Source organism: Hylobates moloch, unplaced genomic scaffold (genome assembly GCF_009828535.3).
Source record: "Hylobates moloch isolate HMO894 unplaced genomic scaffold, HMol_V3 SCAFFOLD_8, whole genome shotgun sequence".
In the NCBI taxonomy this organism is placed as follows: domain Eukaryota; kingdom Metazoa; phylum Chordata; class Mammalia; order Primates; family Hylobatidae; genus Hylobates; species Hylobates moloch.
In genome coordinates, this window is record NW_026652283.1 from 19,928,377 (window position 1) to 19,950,669 (window position 22,293).

The following is a 22,293-nucleotide window of genomic DNA, read 5'->3' on the forward strand; positions in this document are numbered from 1 at the left end:
CTGTTATTTAGTGTAGCCACCTTCATCAATTAACTTAGCTAGATCTTCTGGATAACTTGCTGCAGCTTCTCCATCAGCACTTGCTGCTTCACCTTGCACTTTTATGTTATAAAGACAACTTCTTTCCTTAAGCCTCATGAACCCACCTCTCTTGGCTTAAACATTTCCTTCTGCAGCTTCCTAATCTGTCTTAACTTTTGTAGAATAGAAGAGAGAGTCTTGGTCTTCTGGCTTAAGGGAATGTTGCGGCTGGCTTAATCTTCTGTTCAGACTACTCAAACTTTCTCCATCTCAGCAATAACACTGTTTCACTTTCTAATCATTTGTGTCTTCCTTGAAATAGCACTTTTTCTTTGTGTTCACAGCTTGGTAACTATGTGGTGCAAGTGGCTTAGCTTTGGGCCTATCTTGGCTTTCAACTTGCCCTCCTCGCTGAGCTTAATCATTTCTAGCTTTTGATTTAAAGTGAGAAATGTGCAACTCTTCCTTTCACTTGAACACCTGGAGGCCACAATAGGGTTATTATAATAATTGGCCTAATTTCAATATTTTTGTATCTAGGGGAATAAGGGGGCCTACGGAGAGGGCAAAAAATGGGGCAGTGGCTGGTCAGTAGAGCAGTCAGAACGCATGCAACATTTGTTGATTACATTCACCATCTTAAGACCAGCACGGTGGCTCATGCCTGTAATCCCAACATTTTGAGAGTCTGAGGCGGGCAGATTGCTTGAACCCAGGAGTTCAGGACCAGCCAGGGCAATATGGCGAAATCCTGTCTCTACCAAAAAAAAAAAAAATACAAAAATTAGCCAGGCATGGTGACACGTGCCTGTAGTTTCAGCCACTCGAGAGGCTGAGGTGAGAGGATCACCTGAGCCTGTGGAGGTCGAAGCTACAGTGAGTGAGATCACACCACTACACCCCACCTTGGGCAACACAATATCTCTAAAAAAAATACATAAATAAATCACCATCTTAAATGGGCATAAGTTAGTGGCACATCAAAACAATTACATTAGTAATATCAACGATCACTAATCACAGATCACCATAACAGATACAATCATAATGCAAAAGTTTGAAATATGCAAGAATTATCAAATGTGACCCAGACACAAAGTGAGCACATGCTGTTGGAAAAATGATTCTAATCTTCAACATAGGGTTGCGATAAACCTTCAATCTGTGAAAAATGCAATATCTGCAAAGTGCAGTAAAGTGAAATGCAATAAAGCAGGATATGCCAGGATTCAAAACTAATAGAATAACATTTACTTAGAAATACAGAGGCAAGGCTGGGCCAGGTGGCTCACGCCTGTAATCCCGCACTTTGGGAGGGCAGATTGCTTGAACCCAGGAGTTCCAGAGCAGCCTGGCCAACTTGGGGAAACCCCATCTCTACTAAAAATACAAAAATTAACTGAGTGTAGTGGCATGCACCTATAATCCCAGCTACTCAGGAGGCTAAGGCAGGAGAATCACTTGAACCTGGGAGGCAGAGGTTGCAGTGAGCCAGGAGATGGCGCCACTGCACTCCAGCCTGGGCGACAGAGGGAGTGAGACTGTCTCAACCAAAAATAAAACCAAAGGCCAAGGTGGGTGGATCACGAGGTTAGGAGATCGAGACCATCCTGGCTAACACAGTGAAACCCCGTCTCTACTAAAAATGCAAAAAATTAGCCAGGCATGGTGGCACATAACTGTAGTCCCAGATACTCAGGAGGCTTGAGGCAGGAGAATTGCTTGAACCCTGGAGGCGGAGGTTGCAGTGACCCACTGCACTCCAGCCTGGGTGACAGAGCGAGACTCTGTCTCAAAAAAAAAAATAAATAATAATAATAATAATAAAAACAGAAGAAAAAAAGAAAGAAATTGGAGGCAAATACAAGAAAGAGCTAAAAGTTATAAATGCTTGCCTCTGGAAAGCAGTAATAAGTGACAAGGGAGAATTTTTTGTCAATATAAGCCATTTTGTATAGTTTCTATTTTTATGACTTTGTACATAGTTACTTTGGTAAAAATTAAAAGAAAAATCAGCCTTCTGACTGGTCTGTCCCTTGGTGACCTGCAATTAAGCAGAATCTCATTATTAATTAGAAGTATTTACATGGTCCTGAGAAGGGAATAATCCCAAGTTTTGGCTGGTCCTGAGAATCTTTTCACCAGACTCAACTCCACAAGAAAGGTCCCAAATCCCCATTGTGTAAACTGACAAAACTGACTACGTAAGTGGAAGTGAGGCAGCCAAGAGCACCAAATAGACAGATGGAACACAATGTGCATCTTCCCCTTCCCATGACAGTGCTCTATGCTGTTGGAAAGCATTGCTCCGAGAGGAAAGTGCAACTTCATTTCCTGCAAGTGAAATTTGACCACCCAAAATTATCAGACTGGAATACTTACTGGTTCATGAGGAAATGAGGTAGTGATTTTAAGAAACAGCCTAAGCCCATAACCACACATCCAATGCCAATCACTATAGGTCTATGCAGTTTGGTTCCAAAATAACTCACAAATATAATCAACAAAAGATTTCCTAGGAAAAAATTGAGAATAATCATTTTAAAAAGTATGAACAAAGTCTTAATTAACAGCCTCACCCAATCATTTACATTCTAGCATTTACTGCATAACAACTATCTTAAATACTTGGATTTGTGCTAGGGTTGCATTAAATAATAAATGAATATAACACAATCCCTGCCCCGAAGAAGGGTTCTGTTTTGTTATGTAGACAGATACAGAAACAGATATCTCTGAAACACCAACATTTATAGAGGGGAGAAGAAGAGAAGCCAGTGAAAGGGACTAAAGAATGGTTCTGGGAAATTTGAAAGGCTCTATTTGTGACTATCTAGACTTGGGAAATGAGGTTCAAAAGAAGGTGTCAGCCTGCATGTGACCTCTGGCCTCTCTCTCAATGCCTACTCCATAGAACATTATCATGTTTTCCTATGCTCAGAAAGAGAAGCAAAAGTCAGATTTAGGTAGCTGAATGTTTTGTAACTCATTATTTAAAAATACCTTCATTTTGGTCAACATGAGCAAGACAGGGATCTATTTTTTTTTCTACTTCTTTCCCTAGATCAGACAATGCAGTTAAGTAAAAATTAGTAGACCCCCACTTCTACTGGGTCTTCAGTGAGTCTGGATTTGAGGAATAAAAATGGCAATGAAAAATGTATCCCCATGTCTTAGGATGAAGCTTTAGAATAAAGAAACTACGGGGGAAGGCCCATCTGATGGACGGATCCTTGAAGAGTGTGGAGTAAAGATTGGAAAAAAACAAATATATGAGTAAGTTTTTTGCAAACCATACATTTTTCAATTCAGTAAATAATATCTACCTTGCTCCCACTATATATAAAGAATGCCTCTGCAATGACTCAAGATTATAAAAATTTCAAAAATTCTTTTCCTCAAGGCGTTAATAATTTTCTAAGTGGTGTATATTTTGAAAAGTTTTCTTTCCACCTATATTTTTATCTAGTCTGCCTTGTGTGTAGAAGATATGTCCATTTGTACATTATTTTATATGGAGAGCACCCCACCGCAATAACTATATCAGCCACATTGACCTCTCTAGGTTTCTAAAATCTCATCACCAAAGCCATCCGTGTTGAAGGTAGTGTCTCCAGAGGCCATTGTTTGAAATCCGTATCTATTTTTTGAAAGGAGAAGAAAGGAACAACTTGCCTTCTTCACGTAAGAGTGAGTTCATGTTTTAAACTGCCTTGCTCTGTCAGGAAATAATTGCAACGAGAAAGCATGGGAAAAGGTAAGTAATTTTTTTCCAAGGTATGGAGAATGCTGCCTGTAAAACTGACTGGGGAGATGTAAGCTAAGTGATATGTTTATTGGCATTTGTAAATTTCACACTATTTCTAATCTTCATCATTCTCCTCAAGCTACCTATCACCACCCACTAGTGGTAGAAATTGTTAATATATTCTACTTTATCAAGAAATTTGGGGCAATCAAACATGAAGGCATTTGAGTTTTCCACCCGATGGCCTTACCACCTTCCTTCAGTTTGAGAGGTTGTGGTGCCCATCTGACCACCCAACACTAAACACATCACCAGGGCACTGCCATTTTCTTCAGCCACTTACTCTAGTAATTAAAATCTCTCATATATATTTTAAGCCTCTCTCTCTCAACTAGACTTTAGCCTACACATATTCTCTAGTTTCTCTCCAAACTTCCCAGAACATTCATCCATATTCATAGACTCCACTTTTCCCCCCCTCTCTAATCCCCTTTTGTCTCTCCTACCTTCACTGCTTCCTAGCTTCTAAATTTGCTAGTGCCCTGGCAAGATCATCAGTTATCTCCATATTATGAAACCCAGGGAATAGTTCTTCATCCTTATCTAACTGGATATTTCTAATGCTTTTCACACTGCTGATACATTTTTTTTTCAAATTTCTACTCCTTGGTTTTTCATAATACTATTTTCTCCTAGTTCCCCCTCTTGTTTCTCTGACCATTCCTTCTCTTAACATAGACTCCTTTTCTTCTGCCTGTGCCTTAAATGTTTGTGCAGCTCAGGATCCATTCTTTGTCCATTGTAATTATCACCCTATATCCTCTCCCTGAATAACCTCATAAATTATCTCTCTAGTTTTAGCAAATGCCTACTTACTTGCTAATCAATAGCTCCAGCCCAGATAGTACCCCAGTGCTTCAGACTCACATAACTGCAACGTGAACATATAACTTTGTCACCAATTGTCACCAACAGAAGTTACAGATATGTTCAGATGACAATATGGCTCTTGCAAACAATTCAAAATATTGACATAATAATTACTTTAAAATTAGTAATGTTTTAATTTAATGGGTTGATTAAAAGTACAAATATTACTACATAAAAATTTGTTTTAATATTTTGATAATTCTACTGCAATATAAATGGCTTCCTTTGCACCCATGTGGTTCTTTCTTATGCAATTAAAGTTATTATTCCAGGATCATATGGTGTTAGAATGCTAAAAGTGTCCTTGGCACAGAAACGTTAATAACCCCTTCCAATCCTCAGTGACACTCCCTCATCTAGAGGATTAAAAAATAAACACCATAGCAGGCACACAAAGCTCTCATTAACCCATTTCTCACCCCTGCCCATTTCTCCAGGATCACATTCTAATCGTTTCCAACTTTATCTTGGCTAGCCAATATTATCAAGCTGAATGTTGCTCCTCACATAGGCTAATACGTTGCATCGTTCTTAGGCTTCTTCTACTGGAATTTTCTTCACACTTGCTTAACCTCATTTCTTCTCCTAGAAAACTTTTAGTTATCCTCCAACAATCTGGCTTCCCTAAATGAGTCTGTGTTTCTTCTGTTCCTGTAAGACCTTGTATATATCTATGCTACCAAACTTACTTCATTCAATTAATGTTATTATTATCTGCATCTCTACCTTCCGTTAGATTATGAGCTGAGTCAATTCATGGGCTATACATGGAGTTAGTTCTAACTCTTTCACTGGGATCAGCACACAGGTGATACAGGCTAAGATCTAAGGGAGTTGAACACTAGTAGACAAGATCAAGAATCACTTGTTTCAGTTTTGCTTCTCCTCAATCCTGATTTTTTAAATATATTTATATTAAAGGCAATTATCACCTTAAAGAAAGTGGAAGCTATTATAAAACTAGAAAGGAGTGACACTCATATTTCTATATAACTTTTCCATGGAAGGAGTCTTTCTCTCCCTCATTCTCCCTCTCTACGGTCACATATTCCCAGTCATCCACAAAAATCAGAATCTACGAGTAGACTTTATTCTTCCCTAGAGGCTGCCTCTGAAATAAATTCAGAGAGATATAAAAGCAATCTTTTCTTCTCTCTATGTTTAGAAAAAAAAAAAAGTCAACCTCCCAGACCAAATAGCAGAAAAATATTTGCATTTTCATTTGTAAGGCAATTTCCTTTGTCTCCAACAATATCTTCTACATCTTCTAGGTCTTCTACCTTTTTTTATTTTATTTTATTTTATTTTTTTGAGACAGAGTCTCACTCTGTCGCCCAGGCTGAAGTGCAGTGGCGATCTCAGCTCACGGCAAGCTCTGCTTCTGGGATTCACACCATTCTCCTGCCTCAGCCTCCTGAGTAGCTGGGACTACAGGCGCCCGCCACCACGCCCGGCTAATTTTTTTGTATTTTTAGCAGAGACGGAGTTTCACCATGTTAGCCAGGATGGTCTCAATCTCCCGACCTCGCGATCCACCCATCTCGGCCTCTCAAAGTGCTGGGATTACAGGCATGAGCCACCGCCCCCCAGCAGTCTTCTACCTTTGTATCTTCTAAATATAAAGATGGAGTCTTTAGTTTCCCTTAGAGTTATCAAATTATAGATTTCAATATAAATACTGTAAATACTCTGCTACTCATGCTACATAACTAAGAAACTATTAGAATAAAAAGAACAATGGTGGGTTATGTGGCAATATTTAGGTCTTAATATGAGGTAATATTTAAATGAATTATTTCGAAGCATATTCTGAGCTAAGCTAATCAATCAGTTTTAGAAAACATATAACTCAGTCAGATTAAATGACCTAAAACAGCAAATAAGGAGAATAAAATTCAGACTAGCTCCATAGATAAGACAAAATACAAAAAGAAGAAATTCAAAAATAATTCATTACCAATCTCAAAGCTTCCATTAATAAATCCAACTAGAGATGTTGGGATGTTGAATTGTCTCTCTATTTGTGTGAGCATGGAATTCATGTAAGATCCAGATAGTGTTTTGGATACAAATGCACATGTTATTGCCAACAGAAACATCTAGGAAAAAATATAAGAAAACATAGAAAAATTTATTTTTAAATTGTATACTTGCCATCTGTTGACAAAATGCCTTCCACCATAAGACTGTCTCCAAATTAAGTAACCTTTGAATTTGCAAGAAACTGTAAAAGGTAGTCTGTTCCTCTTGGCCGTCATACTGTGATTTCTTTCTAAAAACTCAAAGTGAGACTAATTTTGTAGGCAGTTGCAGCCTCATTATTGTATAAGCATACTGGTACATACATAGAAACAAACAGTCATTCTAAGTAATACATAGCTGATGATTTAAACAGCTCTTCAGAACTACAATGATATCTAAAGTACAAAAGAATTCACATATATACTGTAATGAAAAGAAAGAATGCAGAATTATACAAATACATTATTTCGGTAGCAAATATGCTTGAGTTCTCTCTGCAGGACAATAGGTCCCCAGATTACCTTGGCCGACCCCACTGTTTCCTGTTCTTGCTTGCAGTTCTTGATCAGAAACATTCTGCCTTCTCAGCAATGAAGGAAATATCCAGAACAATCTGAGTTATGTCCTCATTCTTCCCATAGTAGGATGCTCTGCAACCCTTGAGCTCAGCAATCCCAGTTATGTCTAAGGCATATAAGCCCGGGACAGAGTGTTTTCAGGGTTTCTCAACTGCAGTGTAAATGGAGGACCATACAAAAATGAGACCCTCTTTATTTTGGGAAGCTTTCCTGAACCTTGGAGAATCAGCTCACATGGACCCTTGGCTTCTGTTTATTCTTACTGCCTGCCTAATATGTATACTGTAAATTTCCATATGTTTTATCAATCATACTTCTTATGAATTGGTATAGTTCCAGGAAACAGTGAGGTTGATGCAATCCATAACAACATCAGGGATGAGTTCACAGATAGAACCACTGTAATCACCAGGAGCTACTATCATTTTACTAAAAATATGAAAAGTTAAAATTCTGATAGGTTTATTAAATTTAAAAAGATAGCTTTTAGTAAGAGGTTTTAAAACAGGAGCACTGTATACTGGTAATAGTATAGTTAGGTAGATTAATTACTGCTTCAAAATGAACAAATTATAGATAGATTTACATCAACTTGAATGGTGGTCTTCAGTCACATGCCATAGGGATTTTTGCTTGGTCCTATTAAAGATAATTTCTGATGACACTTGCATCCTGGGAGACCATTTGACCTACTATCTACCTAGCACACTCAAAATTCTCACACCTTCCACTTTCCACACCTCCAGTCTTGAGCCAATCACACAACTTATTTTCTACCTCACATATTCCTTTCAAGTTAACTCACAACCTTTTCTGTTTCTCAGTCTCCAACCCAGCCACATGCTCTTTCTTCATGATCAGCAAATGATATCAGCAACTTCACCTGCAAACTTACCTCTATCCCTATCTTCTCTAATTTGCCTATGTCTTTAGAAAGATTGGTGTCCCTTTCCTGTACATAAAATCCCTCCAATCTTGCTCTTGAATCCATTCTTCCCATTTTTGAGGTTCAAATTCATCCATTATTGCTCTTTTTTTTCTCTCTCTCTCTCTTTTGTTTTTTGTTTTGTTTTGTTTTGTTTTGTTTGAGACAGAGTCTTACTCTGTCACCCAGGCTGGAGTGCAGTGGCGTAATCTTGGCTCACTGCAACCTCCACCTCCGGGTTCAAGCAGTTTTCCCACCTCAGGCTCCCAAGTAGCTGGGGCTACAGTGTGTGCCACCATGACTGGCTAGCTTTTGTATTTTTAGCACAGATGGGGTTTCACCATGTTGGCCAGGCTAGTCTCGAACTCGCGACCTCAGGTGATCCACCCACCTTGGCCTCCCAAAGTACTGGAATTAAAAGCATGAGCCACCAGCCTTTTCTGTCTATTTTCAACCTCACACTCTTTATTGCTTGTTTCCCCACTAGCTTATTAATATATCCAAGGCATTTCTTGCCTTTTGAGAAAAGCAAAACAAAACAAAACACCTTCCCTCAGCCTTGATGGTTAGCTACTCTAGCTACCACAAAGTTGTTAAGAAGAATAGTCTAGACTCTAGACTGTTTAACCTTCCATCCACCCTATAGTCTGCTACGGCCTCATATTTCTTGAAACTACCTCCATAAAAGGTCATAAACAACTTCCTGATTCCCAAATATCCCAAATCCACAAGCTATGTCTGAATTGTCATCTTACTTCATGACTCTCAGTCATTTGATACTATTGATCTCTCTTTTCTTCCTGAAATTTCCTCCCCCACGCATACCTATATCTCTGACTAACAGCTCGATTCTTTCTACTCAGTCTTCTCTTCTTTGGTCAACCCTTTCAGGCCTCTGTCTTGTACTTCCTATCCTTTTGCCATGCATGCTCTCTTTAGGAAGTTCATGCCCATCCACGCCTTTAACTATCACACGTATGATGAAACCTCTCATATGTATGAACAGTTTAGCTCAGACAATTGAAATCCTGTTTACTCTCCTCTAGCCTTGTCTACCTCCAACTTATCTTTCACATGCCACCTCCACTAATTTGGATCATAATTTTTTGTCAAATAAACTAATAAAATACATAGTTAGCATATTCTACTTCTTAAAACTTTTCAGTAATTCCCATAAACAAAAATCTCCGATTTTTAAGATGTTAAACAAAGCCTCATCTATATTTCAGTATCATCTCCTGTTGCTTGTCCTTAGACACAGTGTTCCACTTGTAGCTGTGTTAATTAACCCTGCCATTTTATAGTTCAGTGCTTTTATATAATATTCCTCCAGTTATAATGCCTTTCTTCCCTTTGTTCATCTGGTAAATGTATAATTCATTTTCAAGACTCAGGTATTTTATTACTTCTATTGTGAAGCCTCTTTTGCCTCTGTGCTCCCCAGGTAAGCCCTAACCATTCATTCATTCTTTATCTTCCCACCCTACTGTGTTCCTAACTCAATTACAACCTCTATTACAGTGCACTTTATTTATGGGTTTGGATGCCTATAAGTTCCTCTCTCATTATTCTGTGAGCAAGTCAGAGACAGAAGCCATATATTATTTACCCTTGTGGCTCTGGGGCCTACTAAGTGCCTAACAAATAGCAGGCACCCAATACAAGTTTACTGAATTAATGACAGAGTAGGTATCAAAAACGTCTTGAAGAAATCAGAGCTGAAAGTAAAATGAAATTGAATAAGATTAAATATAGTGTTTTCATCCATCTGGGCTGCTACAACAAAATACCCTAAGCTGAGTGGCTTATAAACAACAGAAATTTAATTCTCATAGTTCCAAAGACTGGAAAGTCCAAGAGCAAGGCACTAGCAAATTTGGGTTGGCTGATGCCTGTGAACCCAAAAGTATCTGAGACAGTTCTCAATCAATTTAGAAAGTTTATTTTGCCAGGGTGAAGGATGTGGCCATTACACAGCCTCAGGAGGTCCTGACAACATGTGCCCAAGATGGTCAGGGCACAGCTTGCTTTTATACATTTTAGGGAGACATAATACATCAGTTAGTACATGTAAGATTTTCATTGGTTCAATCTGGAAGGGCAGGACAACTCGAAGCAGGGGGTTCCAGGTCATAGGTAGTTTTAAAGTTTTAAAATGTGCTGATTGGCAATTGGTTGGAAGAGTTATTATCAATAGAAAACAATATCTGAGTTATAATAAGGGCTTGTGGGGACCAAGGTTCTATCATGCAGATAAAGCCTCGAGGTAGCAGGCTTCAGAAACAATAGATGTAAATGTTTCTTGTCAGACTAAAGTCTGTGTTGATGTTAGTTCTGGTTGGTTTCTCCTGAATTCCAAAAGGGAGGAGGGTACAATGAGGAGTGTCTGACCCACCCCGCTTCCCATCATGGCTTTTCAGGTTAATTTTGGAATGCCTGAGAGGAAGGGTCCATTCAGATGGTTGGGGTCCTCAGAATTTTATTTTTGCTTTACATCCTGCCTCTTCCACCTAAGATTTGCCAGAGGCAACAACAATGTCTACCAAATTTTTATTTTGTCTCATACCATTGTCGGGGTGGCATGGCTGCCTGCTTGAGATCCATCCTGTCCTTCAGTGGGACCCCCTATGGCCAAGGGACTTAGAGTCAAAAGACTTATAGCAAATTAAATGTTCTAGGCCAGATAGGAATGGACATGGACAAGCATTCATTACCCCTTAAATTTTTTTCAGTAAAATGTCAACAAACAAAAAGCCAAAGGCCAGGTTACAAAACTGACTTATCTTTAACTTCTATGCATCGAGCTACTATAATCTTGGTTTTAGTTATGGACATATAACAACTAGCTACACAAAACATAAGCATTGCTCTGAAAAAAAATTTTTTAATATATACTGACCAGGCACCACGGCTCACATCTATATTCCCAGGATTTTGGAAGGCCAAGGTATGAGCATGACTTGAGCCCAGGAGTTTGAGACCAGCCTGGGCAACATGGCAAAACCCTGTCTCTAAAAAAATACAAAAAGACAAAAAGCTAGCCAGGTATGGTGGTGTATGCCTGTAGTGCCAGCTACCTGGGAGGCTGAGGTGTGAGGATCACCTGAGTCCAGAAGGTCAAGGCTGCAGTAAGTCACGATAGCGCCCCTACACTTCAACCTGGGTGACAGAGTGAGACTCTGAGTGAGTCTCAAAAAAGAAATAAATAAATGGAAATAAAATTTAAAAATACAGATCTATCTATCTGCACAACTCATAACTGGGAGTCTTATATCCAGAAGCCTTTGTCACAAGGTATCTTTATCCTCTCAGTAGTTATTTTCTTTTAATTCTACAAAAAGCATGACATTCTTTATGATTGGGCTGGATGAAAAGATGCCACATAATAGCTCAGAAGGCAAAATCTGTTGTTTCACCAGCTGTTTAGGCATCTGTGTATCCATCCTTGATTTGGATGATCTGAACTAATTCACTTCCTCAAACCTAGCCCTTACAATCTCACACACCCACCTCTTCCTCAACAGTTCTTAGGCCTAGATGGAGGGTGCTTGTATAGTCTTAACAGAAGGGCATTTGCAGTGAAAAACAGATGGCGCCCAGTGGGATGCCAAATGAGAGAGATTTGCATCTCTAGTCTTGAGAATACCATCATTCCAGTTTCCTTAGAAGTAAAACGAGGAGAGATAAATAACATTAATATTTTGACAATCAAAAGAGTATTTGTGTGTCAGAATGGAAAAAGGAAGCTATTTCATTAGGTTTCAACTAAAAATATGAAGAAAAACTATAATCTGCTATTTTTAGAGGATTATTATAGCCAAGAAATAATTCATGATTCAGTCTGCATTCAAAAACAAAAGTCAGGGCTGAAATCTAGTAACAATTGTTAAACTTTCCTTTGAAACAATTTTTCTCTCTCTCTAGCCCTCCTTTTCTATTAAAGAGAAATTATAGTAAGACCAGTTTGTGTGTAAAGATAAGTTTTAGGCTTATTATACTTGGCCTGATTATTTGCATAAAGTGCAGCAAGAAATTGACTGATCATACAGGCTCTTTTTAAGTTGGCTTTGCTGGAAATTTACCTGAAAATATGTTATTCTAGTCAAAGACTTGGTAAAATAACCAGTGTCTCCAATTGTCCTGTTTTAAAACAAAAGACTCTTACTAAACTTATGCAAATAACTATATTGTCATAAAACCAGAATACTCACAGTTTCCAAATTTGAGAGAACTTGGAGAGAAAGGTAAATTTGCTCATAAAAACATACTTCACCCAATTGCTCTAAAGAATAAATAATTTAAAAGAAAAAGATTCTCTTGTCTCTTTAACCAGAGCATCAGCCTTCCAAACAACATGTCCTTTGTTCACCTTGAATTGCCATTCACAGGCTAAGCAGTTTTTGTCATATGAGAGCTGTTTATCAGGCTCTGTAGAATCTAGCAGCTCCTCACAGAGTCAGAGTCAGCCCTAGGGGAAAAAGAATGCTCTCTGCTCATAAGTATCTCCTCTTTGCATCCTCAGGTAGCAAGATCCTATGCAAACAATTTTTATTTTATTATGGAACTCTTTGGGGCACCATTATTTCCTTTAGCAAAAGGGTAGCTTCAGTTAACATTCCATAACAAGACAGTAAATGTCTCTCAACTGGAAATTCTCTAGTCTAGTATTTGTCATTGGGAAGTGCTCCCAGTCTCTTACCATAAGCCCTAATAAATGCTCCACAAACGGATATGAAGTGGAGAATTTGTCCCTACTAGCCCTTCAGCTTCTACCCTACATTCTGTAGGTTCAGGCAATCTTACTAGTTTCCGTTTAGTGTGTCCAATTAACATTCCTCAAAGGGCACATTTACATGACTTCAGTTTCATAGTACTTGATAAGAGAAACATCCCCCAATCAGATACAATACCAATTTTCACAAGACATTTAGATAAAGGACTTAAAATTACCTTACATAAAGGCTGTTTAGACATTTCAAATTTCATAATCCTATCAACCTGTACATTTTTATGTTCTGGTTCGAGGAACTTTTCTTTTCCGCCCCCAGACCATTTTACTTTTTCTGGTGAAAAATGATTTGAGTTCCCAGCAGGGGATTGAGCCAAGAGACTTGGGCTCTTTTTTTTCAATCTTCATCTTAATTTGCCTCAGCATTGCCCCAGGCAATGTCAGCTCCCTCATTATAACCTTTGCCTTTTGCTGTTTCTTCAATTTCCCCAATCCGGGGCAAATGCCGAAAACTGATATGGGGCCCTTTAATGTTGGAGGACCAGTAGGGGTTCCCTTTGGTCCACCCAACCTGTGATAGTGTTGTAAAAACCTTTGTTTCAACCCCATAAATTTTCATTTTATTTATTTCATTTCTTATGAAACGTCCAAATATTTTGATCACCCTCTATGGTGAGCCCTCTGACTCCCTTTTGCCTTTCTCATTCTTTGTTAATTACCCCAATGTTTTATTAACCATCTGTAAGACACATGAGGACAGCAAATTTGATCAGCCTGTGATTCTGTGGTAGTTATGTCACCTGGAGTGTGCATGTAGCACTTAACCTCCAAATTTACCATGTGATATGGTTTGGCTGTGTCCCCACCAAAATCTCATCTTGAATAGGAGCTCCCATAATCCCCACATGTGAGAGGGACCCAGTGGGAAGTAATTGGATCATAGGGGTGGGTTTTCCCATGCTGTTCTGTGATAGTGAATAAATCTCACAAGATCTGATGGTTTTATAAAGCACAGTTCCCTGGCACATGCTCTCTTGCCACCATGTAAGACATGACTTTGCTCCTCCTTCACCTTCCATCATGATTGTGAGGCTTCCCCAGCCATGTGGAACTGTTAGTTCATTACACCTCTTTTTCTTTATAAATTACCCAGTCTCAGGTATTTCTTCACAGCAGTATGAAATGGACTAATGCAGTAAATTGGTACAGAGAGTGGAGTGCTGCTGTAAAGATACCCAAAAATGTGGAAGTCACTTTGGAACTGGGTAACAGGCACAGGTTAGAACAGTGGAGGGCTCAGAAGAAAACAGGAAAATGTAGGAAAGTTTGGAGCTTCCTACAGGCTTGAAGGGCTCAGAAGACAGGAAGATGTGGGAAAGTTTGAAACTTCCTAGAGACTTGTTGAATGGCTTTGACCAAAATGCTGATAATGATATGGACAATAAAGTCCAGGCTGAGGTGGTCTCAGATGGAGATGAGGAACTTACTAGAAACTGGAGCAAAGGTGATTCTTGCTATGCTTTAGTAAAAAGACTAGCAGTATTTTGCCTCTGCACTAGAGATCAGTGGAACTTTGAACTTAAGAGACATAATTTAAGGTATCTGGTGGAAGAAATTTCAAACTAAAGCTTTCAAGAAGTGACTTGGGTGCTCGTAAAAGCATTCAGTTTTATTAATTCACAACGATATGGTTTGAAACTGGAACTTATGTTTAAAAGGGAAGCAAAGTATAAAAGTTAGAAAAATTTGGAGACTGATGATGTGATAAAAAAAGAAAAACCCATTTTCTGAGGAGAAATTCAGGCTGGCTGCAGAAAGTTGCGTAAGTAATGAGAAGCCAAATGTTAATCACCCAGACAATGGGGAAAATGTCTCCCGGACATGTCAGAGGTTTCCACAGTCGCCCCTCCCATCATAGGCCCATTGAGCCTAGGAGGGAAAAAAATGGTTTTCTTGTGCAGTCTTTGGACTTGGTGCTCTGGGTCCCAGCCATGGGACCCAGATAGACCCAATGTACACTCAGGCCACTGCTTCAGAGAGTGCAAGTCTCAAGCTTTGGTTGGGGCTGCAGGTGCATAAAAGTAAAGAATTGAGGTTAGGGAACCTCTGCCTAGATATCAGAGGATGTATGGAAACACCTGGATGTCCAGGCAGAGGTGTGCTACAGGGGCAGGACCCTCATGGAGAACCTCTGCTAGGGCAGTGTGGAAGGGAAATGTAGGGTTGAAGCCCCCACACAGAGTCTCCACTGGGAAACTGCCTGGTGGAGCTGTGAGAAGAGGGCACCATCCTCCAGATCCCAGAATGGTAGATCCATCAACAACTTGAACTGTGCACTTGGAAAAGCCACAGAACACTCAATACCAGCCCGTGAAAGCAGCCAGGAGAGGGTCACTGTACCCTGCAAAGTCCCCAAGGTGGATCTTCCCAAGACCATGGGAACCCACCTCTTGCATCGGTGTGACCTGGATGTGAGACACACAGTCAAAGGAGATCATTTTGGAGGTTTAAGGTTTGATGGCACACTGGATTTCAAACTTGCATGGGGCCTCTATCTTTTTCATTTTGGCTAATTTCTCACATTTGGAATGGGTTTATTTACTCAATGCCTGTACCCCCATTGTGTCTAGGAAGTAACTAACTTGCTTTTGATTTTACTGGCTCCTAAGCTAGGACTTTTGGGTTAATACTGAAATGAGTTAAGACTTTGGGGGACTGTTGGGAAGGCATGATTGGTTTTGAAATGTAAGCACATGAGATTTGGCAGCAGCCATGGGCAGAATTATATGGTTGGGCTGTGTCCCCACCAAAATCTCATCTTTAGTTGTAGCTCCCATAATCCCCATGTGTCAAGGGAGGGAACTTGTGGGAGGTAATTGAAACATGGGGGTGAGTTTTTCTTTGTTTTTCTCATGATAGTGAATAAGTCTCACAAGATCTAATGGTTTTATAAAAGGCGGTTCCCCTGCTCATGCTCTCATGCCTGCCACCATGTAAGATATGCCTTTGCTCCTCCTTTACCTTCTGCCATAATTGTGAGGCCTCCCCAGCCATGTGGAACTGTGAGTCCATTAAACCCCTTTTTCTTTATAAATTACCCAGTCTCAGGTATATCTTCCTTTGAAATAGATACAAAACAGTTTGAAAGGTGGGGAAATCTATGGGAAAGAGAAGAGAAATGGGGACAGGCCTCAGTCTTTTTTTTTTTTTTAATACCAAATGACTCTGGCCTGAACCAGAAATGCAGTTACAAATGAGAATAACTTAAATTCTCTGATAATTACAGTATTTACAACAGAAGGGGAGAGAGTCACCTAGTGCCCCTCTTCCAGGCTGGACAGACATCAATCCTCCTGCTAGGCTGGATAGATGCCTACTCACCTTACCACTTGTAGGGGTCTCAGGCCTCTAGGCAGTTATGGATTCCCCTGGCATGAGCAAGTAGAGGTGGTGGGATTGCTTGTTTTATGCAGTGTCCTAACCTTGGTCCACCACCCTGCCCTACAATGCCATGAGGTCTCTGGAGCTCTTTCTGACCTGGGGACCCTCCCTCTTTTTGTGCTGAACTACCATTGGCCCTTGGAGTGTTCTGTACAGTCCAACTGCACTTAGGGCAGGAGGGACTTCCCCCACCCAGTTTCCCCTGAACTAGTCCCAAGACCATAAAAGAATTACTTCAGAGGCCAGTGCCAATCCAGGACAGTGAGCAAAGGGGAGGGTAGAGGTCACAGGGCACTGACCTGGATACTAATGATATTCAGTGGGAGAATATCCCAGTTATAAAGACAGTTTCACATGGCTTGCCTATGAAGCATATCAACTACATCATCTGGGGTGCTCCACTTGGCATTGTATAGGGATGGTTGGGAAGTCCCATTTCCAGGGTAAACAGATCTTACGGTAGCAATTATCCAGTCAGTTAGGCAGGTTGTTCTCTTAGGAATAACCTCCTACACATTTGGATCACATATATTCATCAGCAATTTAATCGTGATTTGTGAATCCTGCATCAACCCAAAGAAGCTCTTTAATTTTATGGCCTTTAAAATAAAGGATTCTTTCCTTAAAGTAGTTAAGGTTTCTCAAGAAGCTGATTATATCAATCTACAAAATGGAACAATTACTTTGCATTATACCCTCTGGTTTTAATAGTTACTTGGTTTTGCCCTTCCCACACATTGACTATCTTCTTGGTAACCACAGCTCTCAGAGGTAACTTTTGTTGCCCTGGTTTAATTTTTCTTTCTGTGGGTAGCTTGGAGGCTAGTGGCCTGAGCTGGGACAGACCCACATGTGGGCCTGATCCAGCCTTAAGGATCAACCCAGCATTCTTGTACATTCATTTAGCTATTACAGATAACAATAACCAAGAGATTGAATATTTTTGCTTTTTTTTTATTAGTTTGCATCTCCTTATGCATTTAGAGAGCTAACTCCCCAGGAGTATAATCCATCTCTAAATTCTAATGATTTTTACCTTTTGTAATTGAATGTATCTCAGCTGCAGCTCCCTACCATAGGTAACCACATGGCAACCATGGAGTCAAGGTTTCTCATCACTCATCTTTTAATTTCTCTCTTTATCCATTTAGTTTTATCTATATAATATTTTTATCTTCATTTAAAACAATTCTTAGTCTCTAAATTAGAAAAAAACATTCTTTAGCAAAAGCTACATCATTGGATTTTTATAAATTTTACCAAAAACACCATTTACTCTCCTACTATTTTAACTCTTAGTAACCCAGATTCCCATTGAAAAAAATAGGAGTTATTTAATTTAACATAACATGACTTTAAGATTTTAAACTACTGGAGGTAATTTTGAGATTAAATTTACCAAATTAGTCTTACCCAAAACTACTAAGGTCATATGAATTAAAAAGCATCTTAGGTAGCTTCCTTCAGTCTGAAAAGCACTTAATTTTCTTTTAGCCAAGTGATTAGAGGCCTTTCGTATAATTTGGTAGTGAAATATCACTTCTACCTGATGCATATAAACATAGAGCTGTAACAGACATACAGACAAAAGCAGATCCAAAATATTATTTATTTGCCTGTTTTCAAGAATTCTGTTTCTTAGTTTCAACTATTAAAAAGGCCAGACACCATGGCTCATGCCTGTAATCCTAGCACTTTGGGAGACTAAGGCAGACAGATCATCTGACTGTTACAACATGCTTGGACTTTCTGGTTTGACCTAAATATTTCTCTTTCTTGAACAACGAGTCATTTTATTTTAGGACAAAAATTCATTATGCAAGATTCTTTCTCATATAAAATTACTTTTAAGCTTCTTACCAAAAATACCTCTTTATAACTTTACATCTCCTATTTCCTGGTCCCTTTTACCTCATTTTATATATAATCCTTAAATAACCTCTGAATTAGACAAAAATTACTTACCTTTGAATAAGAACACTTTAGACCTTAAGAAGAATCTGCCCATGACTCTTGAAACTCCGCAAAGAAAGAAAGGGTGAGTAATGCCCTTTTTCTGAGTGCTTTAAGGGGTTCAATCATTTGATGGCTTCTCTAGACTTTTTTTGGTACCAGACAGTGAAGGGGGAAGGAGAAATAGGTTGAAGAAAAGAAAATGAAAGAACAATTGTGTTTTTAAGACAGGAAGCTGCAGCAGAAATCAAGCGCATAATTCGTTTTCTTTTTTTTCAGCTCTGAGGAATTTTAGCAACTTCAGAGGCCTGGCTGCTCATAATTTGGAATTCTCGTTTGATTTGACCAAGTTGGGTAGAGTTGGTCAAATCTGATGGGAGAAACACCAGAACAACAAAAAACCCCAACAATATGATTACTGAGCACTCTAACGCTAAGGAGAAATTAAGACTAGCTGGCTGTCAATTCTAATTTTTAGTCATTAAGGAGAATCTCTGAGACAAAAAAAAAAACAATTCAGCTACTTATCTAAGAATGAGACCCTGGCTCAAGACTGCTGTTTACCATCCTAGAAGCAGGAAAAAAAAAGTTCAAACTTGCCTTCCCTGTTGGAAATTAGCTGAAACTCCAGAAAGGAGTTGCCCACTCTCCATTGTCCTGGAAGCAGGAAAACTTGCCTTCTTTGTTGGACACAAGTAAAACTCAAAAAGAGCAGTTGTAGAGAAAATAAATTTTAGATCTTGACCAAATTTAGGGAGATCGTGGATTTTCTGGAGTGGGTGGGGGCTCCCAGGCCTCAGCAAATTGTCCTATCAGTTTGAGCCATAAGGATAGCTCAAGCTGGTACCAAGTATGCATAGGAGATTCATCAAAGGTCAGGGGCACCGCCACTCAGGATCCTTTCATGGTTGCTAATTTGTGAACCCAAAAGTATCTGAGACAGGTCTCAACCAATTTAGAAAGTTTATTTTGGCAAAGTTAAGGCATGTCTACAGTACAGCCTCAGACAGGTCCTAAAAACATGTGTTCAAGGTGGAGTACAGCTTGCTCTTATACATTTTCGGAAGACATAATACATCAATCAATACACATAAGATTTACGTTGGTTCAATTGGGAAGGGCAAGATAACTCAAAGCAGGAACTTGCAGGTCACAGGTAGATTTTTAAATGTTCTGATTGGCAATTGTTTGGAAGAGTTATTATCAATAATAAAAAATAATTTCTTGTTTACAATAAAGGCTTGTAGAGACCAAGATTGTATCATGCAGATAAAGCCTCTAGGTAAGCAGGCTTCATAGAGAATAGATATAAATGTTTCTTATCAGACTTCAGGTCTGTGTTGATGTTAATGCTGGTTGGTTATTTCTGAATTCCAAAAGAGAGGAGGGTATAATGAGGCATGTCTGACACCTCCTTCCCATCACAGCCTAAACTTGTTTTTTGGTTAACTTTGGAAGGCTCTTGACCAAGAGGAGGTCCATTCAGTGCTGGGAGCAGGGGGTGGGAGGGTTGAATTTTATTTTTGTCTTACAGGCTCCACATACTGATTCATAAACTACCATCTTTCTCACTGTGTCTTCGCATGGCAGAAAACGCAATTAATCTCTCTTAGTCCTCTATTATAAAGCCACTGAACCCATTCATAAAGGCTTTACCCTTGTGACCTAATCATCTCTCAAAGGCCCCACTTCCTACTGCCATCACCTTAGAAATTAGGATTTCAACATGGGAATTTGGATGGGACACATTCAGACCACACAATACATCTAAGCCAAAATTATCAATTATTTTTGAGAAAACTAAATAGAAATTTATGTGAAAAGGATGTAGAAATTTGAATAGCAATCTTAATGTGAATCAAAACTGTGATTGACTACAGCATAATATGGCCATATCTCTAGCTATTTTTTATATTAAATACCATTTGTGGATATTCTCTCTTCCCACTATAAACCTTCTCAGAGCATATTCTTGAGAGTAAACTACTTTCACCTAGTTTTATAAATCAGATTTTATATTTAAAAGCAAGTCCTACTAAATCAAGTACAAATCAAATTTGGAAAAATAATTTATTCTACTTAACATATTAAGAAAGGAAGTTAGATGGATCATGACCCCATTGCTTTTTCACTAAAACACTTGGGTTGCCTAACTTGTTTGGTTTTATTCACAGAGTGAAAGAAATCAGTGGCTATTCTGACTCATGTCTAGTGCTAAATAATCTCTACATTTATAAAGCTAGTCCTACTAGCTTTTAGCAGTAATGCCCTTTCAACTTCTTTCAACAACAAAGTTTAAAGCAAATTTGTTGAAAATAGTCCTTTCATGCTTCCTAATGAATTTTGCTTAATGAGTATATTTCTAAGTTCAGAGAAACAGAGAAAACTAACTTGCTATTAAGCAATTGCCTCTCACTTTTACCTGATAAACTTGTGCTTACAGCATTTTGTCATAACATCCACATCAATATCTAACCTTGCTAAACTCCAAAGCAATCAAAAATTAAAGACTTCTTGTTTATAAATACCACTTGACTTTTCTCCACAAATGCTGTTAATATTAATAGCTAATATTTATTGCAAGTTTACAATATTCCAGTCATTGTTTCAAACATAAAAGAATCCTATAAGGTAGGAATGTTGCTATTACCCTTTTCACATGAGAAAACTGAAACACAAAAGAGTTTTTCTTAATTAACATAACATTTCAGGCAAGTCTATTTTTTTTAGATTTATATCATAATTCTCCAATTTTGTATACATTTTTAAATTTCCCCAACACATATATAAGTAGAAAACAAACTTCTGATAGGGAGAAAATGAGTGACAGTGTCTTAGTTTTGAAACCACTTGCAGGCACTAGCCATAGAATCAAGACAAATGACCAGATCCCTTGGTTTATAATAAATTCAAATTTTGTTTGAATGTAAAATGACATTGAAGCTAGAAAACAGAATTTTCTCTGAAATAGAAAAAAAAAAACATCAGAACAGTTGACAAAATGGCCATTTTTCTTATAGGAAATTATTGTTATGTTGCCGAAGCTTAAAGAAAATGTTTGTTTTGCTGGGTAATTGCATACAAATCAACAAAACATTTCTGTACAATAAGCCATTTTCCGAGAGTGACTCCCACACTTCTCTGGGTTAGAAACCCTGCAAGAGTGAGCATGGCCTTTGATCCAGAAAAATAAATCCTGCCACAGTAAGTGTGCCTGGAAATTTTTAGGATCCTATGTTCCATTTAAGTCCCTCAAAGCCATTTAGGACTAACTTGCCTGAATCAATAATCCTCTGTAGACGCACCCTCAGTTATAAAACCAACTTCTTTAAAGCAAGAAATTATCAATAGATCAGGCAATATGGCATTAATATTAGATCACTTCATGCAGATAGGAGCAATTTTACCAGGACTGTCGTATTTTAAAAACTAGTGTACATGCACATATATCCACATACAAAAATTCCATACCTTCAACTTGGAAAGACATCTTATTCTCTGGGTTTCAATTCTTTTCTCAGTTTCTCCCATGTTGCTCTTCAGGGTGTTCCAAGCTATTTATGTTTTACTCTTGATATGTCTTACTTCTACCCTTTTAAGCAAACAAAAAACATGTTAAATTAACTACAAAATTGTAAAGCATCATTCTTTTGAAGTAAGTGCTGAAAACGAACAACATAATTGAAATCCATTGTATTACAAAAATACCTGGAACGCTTTTAATACAGATTAGAAAATCATGGTATTAGAGAAGATTTAGTCGTTGGTTTTCTATTTCAAAAGGTACATCAAATAACTTTAGTTACTCTTTAATGAGATTAAAGATATTAGCATTGTTTGTTATGATCTTGCAAAATAATGGTCACATGGTTAAAAGAAAGCTTTTCACTTCTCTAGCCAAAACAAATAGTACCAAAGGACTTACATGAAAATAGCTGCTTTTAAT

At 38.5% G+C, this 22,293-nt stretch overlaps 1 protein-coding gene across 3 annotated transcripts in view; it reads right to left on the reverse strand.

The window, feature by feature from the left end:
* SLCO1A2 (solute carrier organic anion transporter family member 1A2) overlaps positions 1-21,896 on the reverse strand; it is a 62,349-nt gene extending 40,453 nt beyond the window's left edge. For 2 of the 3 annotated variants that reach the window (XM_032159786.2, XM_058442905.1), the window contains exons 1-3: positions 21,819-21,896; positions 6,657-6,798; positions 2,404-2,536 (exon numbers count right to left, since the gene is read on the reverse strand). In XM_032159786.2, the coding sequence (XP_032015677.1) occupies positions 2,404-2,536; positions 6,657-6,798; positions 21,819-21,878 (335 nt within the window). In that variant the 5' untranslated portion in view covers positions 21,879-21,896. Of the gene's footprint in view, positions 1-2,403; positions 2,537-6,656; positions 6,799-7,242; positions 7,297-21,818 lie in introns of those variants that run through there. The other variant, XM_058442904.1, reaches the window with a different exon arrangement.
* Positions 21,897-22,293: the final 397 nt, after the last annotated feature.